This window comes from Heptranchias perlo, chromosome 20 (assembly GCF_035084215.1).
Source record: "Heptranchias perlo isolate sHepPer1 chromosome 20, sHepPer1.hap1, whole genome shotgun sequence".
Lineage (NCBI taxonomy): Eukaryota > Metazoa > Chordata > Chondrichthyes > Hexanchiformes > Hexanchidae > Heptranchias > Heptranchias perlo.
This window is the reverse complement of record NC_090344.1, coordinates 47,674,887-47,686,500: the sequence shown is the minus strand read 5'-3', so window position 1 is coordinate 47,686,500 and position 11,614 is coordinate 47,674,887. Positions and strand designations below refer to the sequence as shown.

Below are 11,614 nucleotides of genomic sequence, written 5' to 3'. Positions count from 1 at the left end.
TGTCACCGAGGGGCAGCATGTAGATGAGAAATAGGAGGGGGCCAAGGATAGATCCTTGAGGGACTCCAGAGGCAACTGTGTGTTGATTCTGTGGCTACGACTGGATAGTTCCGCCCAGCTGGACAACAGAGGAGACGCATTGGAGGAGGACAGTGTAGTCAACCATGTCAAAGGCTATAGACAGGTCAATAAGGTGTGAACAGCAGATTTTTGGTTGTCCATTGAGTCATTTGCTCTGGACAACCAGCCACAACGAAACCTATTGTTAATGTCTGAAATGGCTGTAATTTTGTACATATCAGAAACACGAGTAACCAGCATGATTATTTTGCTGCTTAGCTACTGAAACCAAAAAAAGCCTGACAGCTATGTCATGAGACTACAGGCTATCTCTGGACTGTTTTGTGCATGGTTTCTCTCCTCTGACACCAAGACAACTGAACTCTATTTCAGAGCCACAGCCAACTGAAGGCAATTTTAAAGTCACATTAATCTGTCCAACCAAAGTCATTTAAAATCATATAACAGATAATTTCCATGATGCAGCTCTGCTGTCACAGGTGTGTTACCAAGACATCTCAGCACGTCGTATGTATTAGAAAGAGAGTCTCCGTCCTTCATCCGTTCTGATTGTATCTGCCCTGAAAACGTATCTTCTTCGGTTTCATCTTCAACAGCTTTGTTCTCATTTAGGATGGACCATGAAGCAATCATTGAAAGGGGAAAGGGAAACTCAAGAAGGAGATATGATGATGAGGAGGAGGGTAAGTAAAGACAGTTAAATACAAGGAACGTAAGCTCCACCCAACGTATCTCCCACGACTAGGTGAGCCATGGAAGGTACCAGGCTTGTTCTCCAGTCTGTGTTGAGTTAGCTGATCTCAGCCAGACAATTGGCCTCAGTGTCTCTGGGTCAGTGGGAGGAGAAAAATCCCCCAGTGGTCGTTATCCAGTGACCCTGATGGAAGTAAGCATGAGATGGAGATGGCGGTGAGACAAAATATTTGGTATAATGGGCTAAGCAAGATAATAGACCCAAGAACATTGAAGTTATTCAAAACACAACGAGATAACATAATTGGAGAGTTAACGCGCTGCACAGAAATCTGGTTTGCGTTCCTCCTTCTGGCAAGTTCCGAGTAACATTGAGACCCCCATGTCACCTGGAACTGTGCTGTGTTGAACTCCCACTGAAGCTTGGTCGTAAAGAAACTCAACCTTTCCATTTAAGTGAGCATCAGCTCCCCAGTTAAACAGACTGGTACAGCTCTTTCCTTCCACACGAGTCACAATTAAATGATTTATGGAAATGTCATTGCATTTACATTGTATGTGATATTTTAGTGAGACAAGTGTTTTGAATTTAAGAGAACTATCAGGACTCCTCTCATGGCTTGTTACACATTCACACTGCCTGGAGTGGTACTGAGCCAAACGCACCAGGAAGGTTCCTCAGGTCTGTGCTGAGTTGTTTGACCTTAGTGGCGAAATAGAATTGGCCTCAGCATATTCAGACAGAGGAAGAAAATTGGATAAGGTTCCTGGTTCTAACTGAGATCCAATGACTACTGTTGGAAAGTGCCTGCGTGCAGACAGGATCAGGCTTGCGTGTGGTCAGATAGGGCCCTATAGCCTCAAGCCTCCGTCACACTCCCGCCAACGGTCAGGTGGGTGTGCAGCAGGAGGACTGCAAAGTAGGCCGGGACCTGGAGACACTGGCTCCTGACCTAAAGCCAGAATTGGCAATGGCCCGTGGGGCAGGTGGACACCTGACAGCTGGATCCAGTAGTGCAGATACCCAACACCTGTATGTGGAAGAGGTGACTCCGACCTCCATACTGTGGCAGGGGTCAGCGGCGGAGGTCAACGGCAAACACCACCGCCGTGTCAGTATTTAATTTTACAGCTGATTCTCATCACCTTCAATCCTTTTCACAATCAGGTCTTCATCCAGCTCGTTTTTCAAACAGTCGGATGACGCAGCATGAGCTTCTGCTGATGAGACCCGTTTCCAAACCCCTACAGTTCTAAAGGTTCCCCATAATGATACCGGGCTAGAAGGGTTAAATTACGAGGACAGGTTGCATAGACTTGGCTTGTATTCCTTCAAGATTAGAAGATTAAGGGATTGATCTAATTGAGGTGTTGAAGATGATTAAAGGATTTGATAGGGTAGATAGAGAGAAACTATTTCCTCTGATGGGGGAGTCCAGAACAAGTCCATAAGTGTAAAATTAGAGCTGGGCCATTTAGCGGTGATGTCAGGAGGCACTTCTTCACACAAAGGGGAGTGGAAATCTGGAACTCTCTTCCCCCAAAAAGCTGTTGAGGCTGGGGGTCAATTGAAAATGTCAAAACTGAGATTGATAGATTTTTGTTTGGCCAGGGGATTAAGGATTACAGAACCAAGGCGGGTAAACGGAGTAAAGATACAGATCAGCCATGATCTAACTGAAAGAAGGAACAGGCTTGAGGGGCTGAATGGCCTCCTCCTGTTCCGATGTTCCGAAGTAAAATGTATACACTGGACTGAACCCTGCCAAGGCAAACAGGCACAGCTCAGGAACCAGTCTGGTGCAAAATATAGACAGATGCAGCTATCTGCCTCTGACCTTCAGTCTTGCCACAGAAACTAGACAATGTTACTAAATATGTTCGATCGCCATAAAGCTATCTTTCTTTTGTCCAGATCAAAATGCGATCTATATTGGGATCCCTGCGTCCCAAGGCTGCAGGAGAAAGAGGAGGCGAAGGAAATTCCCGTCAAGCCGTGAGAAATCCAACGATGGGGCATGGTGCCCCAAGAGACAAGAGCAGTCTGATACCGATGAAGGAGGTAGCAGTGTATCCACTGCTGCAGGCAGTGCCAGCATAACCAGTAGGTCATTTACACTTTATAATAGAGAAATCACAGCTTATCTCGGGAGGCCAACTCTGGTCAGAGGTTTTCCTGGAGGTTTCATCATGCGATCGCTTGTCTCCCACCTCCCCGCCTGGTCAAACAGCCTTTTATTCCCATCCCCAATATTTTTATAACGAATAAAGCGTTTAAAAGAAAACAAAAAAAAAATTCTAATTTTTTTAATGTCCCAGTGATGTTTCGCCCGGTGTTTACTCGCAGCAGTGGCCTGGAGAATGATCTTTCATTCCTGGAGACTCCAGGACAATCCTGGAGGGTTGGCAACCCTAAAACCACCCCAGCAGGTCAGGCCAGGTCCAATGGTTCCATTCTATGGTCAGCAACATGGTGATGTGGGTGATGGAATTGTCAAAGATCTCTACCCCTTCACCCCTGGGATTGGGATTTGAAGAGTCCTTATTAACGGCTCTCGGAGACCATCACCCCCCACCCCGCCACTCCTCCCCCCCACAGGCCACTGATTCGGAGAATAAGCACTGAGAATGATGGGTTTCTTTCTCCATCTTTGGTCCCCCCACACTCTCACGCTCTTCCCCCCACCTGACTGAGAGGTGTGAAAGAGCAGGCTCAGTGCGGCTGCCCCTCCGAGTTGTCCTTGCGAAGAACCGCTGACTTCCACTTGGGAGTGTCTCAATGGACGGGTAGACTGTGGTACGACCGAGAGCTACGATTATGCGACACACTGCACTGGAGCTCTTGTCCATTGTGCCGCAGGGCTGCCCGAATTCTGTAAACAGATCTGAGCTTTCACAGACATTTCCAACACTGCCATCTGGACTTGAAGCAGTGAGGCTATCCCACCCTGCATCTGGTGTAGTGCCACTGCAAGCAGACTTTTGGTTTTAGACCCAATCAAGACTAAACGGTTTTGATTGCTGGAATGTCCACGTTAGCATTTTTTCAATAACTTGAAGTAGACCGAAGTTTGACCTGGGTTAAAGTAGCTCCAGCTCCATTCAATTGTAGACTTTCACACTCCCAGAAACAGCTCTTTGTTAATGATAAAGATATGTAATTGGCCTTTGCTGTCGATTTGCAGCATTGTGGAGAAATTTACCGAATGACAAATGCTCGCGACGACAATGAATCGTTAAACTGTCGCGTGCGTTGAGTTAGTACGGGCCGACTTATTGATTCAGAACTCTGACTGACGAACTCGGCTGCTGAACAATATTGATCCATGACTCACGGAACATGTCAAACAGCAAAGATCAGGTGAATGAGGAGCACTAGCTCAAGGTATCCCAATCTACTGGAACAAGGTCGCATCGACGACTTTGTACTGAAAGGCAGGTATCTGGAAGAAACGATAGATTGACTGAAGCGAGGTGAGGTGATGGGAGAAGGCAGGTTTTATCATGACTCTGGATAGGTGAACTAAGATTGACCAAATAGTTTCCATCACCTTGTGATCATCTGAGTTTAAACAAGAAGGACCCCCGTTAGTTGTCTGAGCTTATCGAGGGCGACCGCATGGAGGGACACAATGGGCTTCAGCAACAGCAACCCTGAGATAAGGAGAGGGAAAATCAGCCCTGGTCTTGCTCCTGGACCCGATCCGCTGAATGTGCGGGAAAGTACACCAGCGAACATCTGAATCCAGCTGGGCTGTGATGTCATTCACTCCCCCCATGGTCAAATAGCCCCTTGGCATTCCTTGCCTCTGCTCATATTTGAAAATTGGAACTGTACCACAGGATGAATCCCTTCAGGAGAGGACAGTGTTAATTTTATATCAATTATAAGGCAGTCCTTACTGACAAGGAAAGGCCCTGATTCGAAGGCTAAGTACAGAGTGAAGCCAGGCCCTGAAATGCTATGAAAGAAATCCCACCGCAGCCAATCCCCGATCCATTAGTTACTCCAGTTAGACTTTTTGCACCCGTCCCCAGTGTTGTCTCAAGCACTCCGTTGCTGAGCAATAGCTCTGACACTTCGCCTGATGTCAGCAAGAGCCGCACGCCACTTGTGGCTCGGCAGCTTCCCGGGGGTCACCCAAGGGTCAAAACCAGTTTCCAGGTCAGCTTCCGATGTTTGTGTACAAAGGACATTGGGATTGCTGTGTACTCGGTGCCAGATTCTGAAAGCATAGACTGTCGCGAGGAACTAAAGGCACATTGTTTTCAGTCAGGATTCAAGGTACAAATAACTCTCAGCAATGCAAATGCTAATCTGTTAACTGTTGCCTCTCTCTGGGCCTGGCCAGAGAATATTTTACACTAAACTCTGCAAGGACCCAAAACTGCCAATACATAAAAAAATAGGAACTCACTGCAGCCCGTGTGCAATTTTAATCGGGATGGTGGTGAAATGTCTACCAGCAACACACAAAGGAGCAGGAGGAGGCCATTCAGCCCCTCGAGACTGTTCCTCCATTCAATTAGATCATGGCTGATCTGTACCTCAACTCCACTGACCCATCTTTTCTCCATGCCCCTTGATACTCTCACCCAACAAAAATCTCAGTCTTTATGATCTGCCGAGTCACATGAGACATTATCACTTCAGTTCCAACGCGAAGGTTCCATCCACCTCCCCGCTGCTAAGAATCAGAATCCAGAGTCACTCAGCCTGAGGACTTAACGTCTCAAATCATCTCGTGTGCTTTTGGAGGAGGAGTTGCTGTGAAATAAGTTCAGTGCAGGGCCTTCACTCAATCCCCCTTGAAGACCATTGCTCAAGGGAAATGTGTAGATGGTCACACAAATGTCCACCCTGCTCCCTCCCCCTCGAGGTCTCGAGCATCGTTAATTCTCCATGCTCGTTCAGTGGGACTGGTGCTCGTAAGTAACAGAACAGCATGAAACAGTTTAGTCAATGGATGGTATCGAAAAAGAATCCCCGCCTGCAAGTGAAATTCATTTTGCTGGTATTGTTTGGATCCGACAGAAGCTGCCTGAAGAATCTGTCGGAGGTGTTTCTCCTCTTCTCCCATTGGGGAGAGTCTCAGATACAACTACAGTAGTGGAGGAGCAGCCTAACCCAAAGGGACTCGGAAATAGCGTCACATATCACTCGAATCTGAGAGCAGCTCAAAGCAGCAGATGGGGTCTGTACCGATTCGGGTGCTTGGGGCTGGGAAAGAGGGAGAGTCAGGGTCAGGAATATTCTATTCCCACCCAGCAATGATCTCCTGAAATGTGAGCTCACTTTGGTTTCAGCTCCCCTGTAAATACACGGTGAGAGGGGAAGGGTTACTCCTTCTCTCTCCCTGTCCCTCCCCAGCCGAATGAAAAGCATTTCAGAAGTGTCCTGGAGTGCCGCTGTTCCACAGAAATCTGGAGATCTCTGATTTCCTGGAGAGACTGTGGAATGATTGAAATAGATATAAAGCCACATTCGCCTTCAAAAACATTGATCCAGCTTTACATTGAAAGGAGGACGGGGTTATAGCAAGTCACATCCCTCTTGAGGGAATCAAAAGCGTCTGGAAAGTTCTCCTTCCGAAAGAGGCCGTAACCCAAACACCCAGGTATTCACTGGTTTCCTTCAAGAAAGATGCAAGGCCGATGTGTCTCTTTGTTTATGCTGAAAGGACAGCATTGGTCTGCCTGGGTCAGAAAGGATGAAACAGTCATCATTTGCTAAACTTCATTTTCAGCTTCTTGCCAAGTATCAGGAAAATCTTGAAAAAGGTAAGGGGAGCCATTTTAATGTCATTTTTTTTTGGGGGGGGTGGGGGCAGGGGGGATGGGGGAAGCATTTTTGTTGATGCACAGGAGAGCCTTTTAGAAAAGATTCGGGAATAGTTTCGGTCAAAGCTTGCTCAGAATTGAAATGGGTAAGCCCTACTGGGGTTTGGCATAATCATCAATAGGACTCAACTCAGTAAAGGGCGTGCTATTCCATTTAATCTCCAGGGTAAGCCGCTGTGTTTAACAGGCTTTGACACACTCTGTAAGGCTGCAGCAAGTTACTCCGAACACAGACAGGCCCGCTGTTAATGTGTGTGACAAGATGAGTCAGAGTGAACCAGGTAGGGCTGAAGCCAGAGCTTTTATTGTTGATTCGTCATTTGCCGTTCAGGCCAGTATTGGTGTGTTTGTCTTGTCGCCATAGCAGAACTGGCGGAATTCATTCTTTGTGATTTTGTTGTGCCGTTAACACTTTGTAGGTTGCAGTAACATTTCTTCATCAAAGTAAGGAATATAACGGGATCATTGTATAAGTATTGAGTGAAATGGTCTTTGTTTCTGTTATCTCAAACTCTACGTCACAGCATCTGGCTTTAGAAATGTACAGAGAATGGTTTATACTTTTCAACTTAAAGAGAGGATGTATGCCAGTCTGTCAATACCGATGGCGTTTTCTGAACATGGATTGGGAGACAACTTAGATTTTAAGGGGACAAATATCAATTTTTAAGCCGTTTAGATTTTGATGCTCGGGCTCCTTTAAAAGAAAATGCCACAATTTGTTGCAGTGGGATAATTTGGTGGTTCCCTTTTTGCCACACACTCTTTCCCAGCTCAGATGGCAAGAAGCCAAACTACTCCTTAACCACTGAAACCTTCGAGTCAGCTGCAAGAAGGAGCACGAGAGCAGGCTGGTGTGACTCAGCTGCTAATGTTGCCCCTAAATCTGAAGGTAGCTTGTCTCAGCTCAACTCACCAGGTGAGGAATCAATACCAATTCGAAGTAATGCAGTAATTAGTCACCATTGGTCCCCCGCCCTTGCTATTTCGGTCAACAGGTATAAGGAGGTGAGCAAATACGAGACCACTGACCCCCGCCCCCCCGCCAACTGTCATGGTGCAGGTCAATCAATATATGCAGACTGCTACTGCCCACCCGAGAACCCCTGTGTGAAGATCAAGTTTAAGCTGAGCTGTGACGTCTTCCAATGGCTGAAGATTGCTGGCACTCACTGTCACATCAAGAACAGCACTTGGACAAAGAACCAGAAGACTGCCGGTGTCCTCGGAAGTGAACCTCAGAACGAATCAGTGAGTGGGAGGAGAGAAAGTCAAGGGGAGAAAATGAATTGTGAAAAGAATGCAGTCAGCTCATCAGTGAGGTAAAGCAGGCCCGGACTCTACTTCAACGAGGCACTGTTACATGATCAAACAGTTTAAAGACTGGGTCCCCAGTCTGTTGCTGGAGGCGGGTACAATGTGTTGATGGTTTCGGTCTGACTCTGATCAGGTGTGGCACCTACCGACAGAGATTCACTGAAAAGTAACAATGGAAAGGAATGAAAATCACGGAAAATAATAATTAATTTGCAAGGGTGTCAAGCAATTAGAGCAGTCCGTCCCAGGAATTTGGCTTCACCACTTTAAGAGCATTTTACCAGCAGACACAGAGCTGCAGGATTGGGTAGTAACCATAGGAACTGGAATTCCTGTTCCAGAAGTAAAGTGACAATTGCTTTTTAGTCAGAAAGTTTCACTTGCGGTTCAGAAGAATCGACAGTCTTGGATGTGAGAGGGAAATGTTGGGAATGAGGAAATGACAGCATTGTAAATGTCAGCATTTCATTTCAGGGATAAAGCCAAAGCTTTTATTTGATTGGTGAAAGGCAGAGTGGCTGAAAAGGTGAGTGAGGTTGGGTCACTAACAATCTTGGTGGGAGATGTGGGTTTGAGCCCCAGTAAAGTCTAGAGTTGGGCCTCAATCACACTCAAGGTGAGTGACAAACAACCGCATAAAGTCGGGCGAGAAACCAACTCTATCAATTTAAGGTCATTGGCAAAAGAACCAGAGGTGAGATGAGGAGAATTTTTTTTATGCTGTGAGTTGTTCTGATCTGGAATGCGCTGCCTGAAAGGGCGGTGGAAGCAGATTCAATAGTAACTTTCAAAAGGAAATTGGATAAATACATGAAAAGGAAACATTTGCAGGGCAATGGGGAAAAGAAGGGGGGAGTGGGACTAATTGGTGTGTTAAGGTAATGTTTCCAGACTGGTCCCCCTGCAATACCTGATAACCTCATTCAGACAGGATGTTACTGTAGCATTGTCTGGTTTGTTGTACCTCTGTTGTTCACAGTGTCTCCTGCTGCTGAGCGTCTGAGGTACATTCTTGGAGAAGAGGACAATGGCCCGACTCCAACACTTTTCACAGAGATGGACACCCTGCAGCATGATGGAGATGAACTGGAATGGATGGAATCTGCCAGGTGAGTGATTAATGAGAATTACTCCTGTTTCATTAACCTTTTCTGTGCCGTTGTTCAGAATCTTGATGAGCCACCGACAGTGATTATGAGGGAATCAGTGTCCACTGGGAAGGTCCCAAAAGATTAGAAACAGGCTAATGTGGTTCTCATTTTCAAAAAAGGTGACAAAACAGACACAGGCAACAACAGACCAATTAGTCTGACATCAATAAAAGCAAAGAAATTGAACCAATTATCAGGGGTAAATTGAAGGATGACATGTGCAGTAATAACCTAGGAAGCAGCAGCCAACATGGATTTCGATGAGGAAGATCTTTCCTGACTAACCCCCTTGGCTTTTTTGAGGGAATGACATCGTAAGTAGACCATGGAAAGCCCTGCGACACGCTGTACCTTCAAAAAAGTATTTGACAAAGTTCTGCATGCAAGACTACTATTTAAGCTTGAAGCAGTGAGAATCCAAGGAAAGACCTGAATAGAAACATAGAAAATAGGAGCAAGAGTAGGCCATTCGGCCCTTCGGGCCTGCTCCGCCATTCCAAATGATCATGGCTGATCGTCTAACTCAGTACCCTGTTCCCGCTTTTTCCCCATATCCCTTGATCCCTTTAGCATTAAGAAATATATCTATCTCCTTCTTGAATACATCTAATGACTTGGCCTCCACTGCCTTCTGTGGTAGAGAATTCCACAGGTTCACCACCCTCTGAGTGAAGAAATTTCTCCTCATAGATGAGAAATTTGGGGTAGAGTAGAAAGCAGTGGGTACTTGTGAAATGAGTTATGGTGGGGTGAGCTGGGGTGGGGTGGGGTGGGCTGGGGTGGGGTGGGGTGGGTTGGGGTGGGGTAGTGAGTGCAATGCCACAATACTCAGCATTGGACCCCTATTGTTTCTAATTTACATTAATGACAGAGTCAGACGGTCAATGCAAACTGGTCAAATTCACAGACAGTATGAAACAAGGGGCAGTCAAATCTTAAGAGGCAGCTTGGGAGCCATAAAATGAATCAGACAAACTGAGAATGTGGGCGAGAAAAAAAAACGGCAGATAAAAGAAAGACAAGTTTAAAGTACTGGACGTCGGAAGGAAAATGGCCAACCCAAGTACTCCATGGGCGGGGATAATACAGCGAAAGATGAAATTGATAAGCATCTCCGGGTTTTAGTGGACTCAATGCCCAATCATTGGGAAACAGCAATCGTCAAAGCAAATAGACTGCTGAATTATAGAGCCAAAACAGTAGAGTGTAAGTCAGAGGAAGTCATGTTCAAACTGGACAGTTCTCTGGTCAGACCACATCTTGAATCCTGTGTCCAGTTCTGGTCACTGAGACAGAAGGGAGCTGTTCAATCCTTGGTGGCAGTTCAGCAAAGTGTCATGAGACTGATCCCAAGTATCAGAGGACTGAGTTATGAGGAAAGAATCGTGGATTTTTTTTAGCCTTTTCAGCCGTTGTTTGGATGAGACATTAAACTGAGGCACCATCTGCCAATTGAGGTGGATGTAAAATAATTCGAAGAATAGGAAGTTCTCCTGTGTCTTGGCCCTCAACCAGCACCACCAAAAACAAATTAACTAGTCATGCATCTCATTGATGTTTATGGGATCATGTTGTGCACAAATTGGCTGCTGCATTTGCCCACATTACAACACTCCAAGTGTATTCAGTTGGCTGCGAAGTGCTTTGAGACATCTTGAAGATGTGATAAGGTGCTAAAAAAAATGCAAGTTCTTTATTTTTTCTTCCAAAGAAAGGTAGATCCATAAATCAAGATACATGGACATGGGGACATGGGTTCGAACTTGTAAACGGGAAATTTAGGACAAACTAGATGCAGGGAGGATGTTCCTGATGGATGGGGAATCCATCACCAGGGGTCACAGTCTCAGGATATGGGGTATGCCATTTCGATCCGAGATGAGGAGAAATTTCTTCACTCAGAGGGTGGTGAACCTGTGGAATTCTCCAACAAGAGAGTCTAACCACCTCCCCTTGACATTCAACGGCATTACCATCGCCGAATCCCCCACCATCAACATCCTGGGGGGTCACCATTGACCAGAAACTTAACTGGACCAGCCATATAAGTATTGTGGCTACAAGAGCAGGTCAGAGGCTGGGTATTCTGCGGCGAGTGACTCACCTCCTGACTCCCCAAAACCTTTCCACCATCTACAAGGCACAAGTCAGGAGTGTGATGGAATACTCTCCACTTGCCTGGATGAGTGCAGCTCCAACAACACTCAAGAAACTCAACACCATCCAGGACAAAGCAGCCCGCTTGATTGGCACCCCATCCACCACCCTCAACATTCACTCCCTTCACCACCGGCATACTGTGGCTGCAGTGTGTACCATCCACAGGATGCACTGCAGCAACTCGCCAAGGCTTCTTCGACAGCACCTCCCAAACCCGCGACCTCTACCATCTAGAAGGACAAGAGCAGCAGGCACATGGGAACAACACCACCGGCACGTTCCCCTCCAAGTCACACACCATCCCGACTTGGAAATATATCGGCCGTTCCTTCATCGTTGCTGGGTCAAAATCCTGGAACTCCCTTCCTAAC

At 46.4% G+C, this 11,614-nt stretch overlaps 1 protein-coding gene across 7 annotated transcripts in view; it reads left to right on the top strand.

Moving 5' to 3' along the window:
* Positions 1–11,614, top strand: part of slc4a5a (solute carrier family 4 member 5a) — an 85,453-nt gene that overhangs the window by 3,046 nt on the left and 70,793 nt on the right. For 6 of the 7 annotated variants that reach the window (XM_068001259.1, XM_068001261.1, XM_068001258.1 and 3 more), the window contains exons 2-4: positions 694–764; positions 2,690–2,878; positions 8,912–9,041. In XM_068001259.1, coding sequence (XP_067857360.1) covers positions 695–764; positions 2,690–2,878; positions 8,912–9,041 — 389 coding nt within the window. In that variant the 5' untranslated portion in view covers position 694. Of the gene's footprint in view, positions 1–154; positions 765–2,689; positions 2,879–8,911; positions 9,042–11,614 lie in introns of those variants that run through there. The other variant, XM_068001260.1, reaches the window with a different exon arrangement.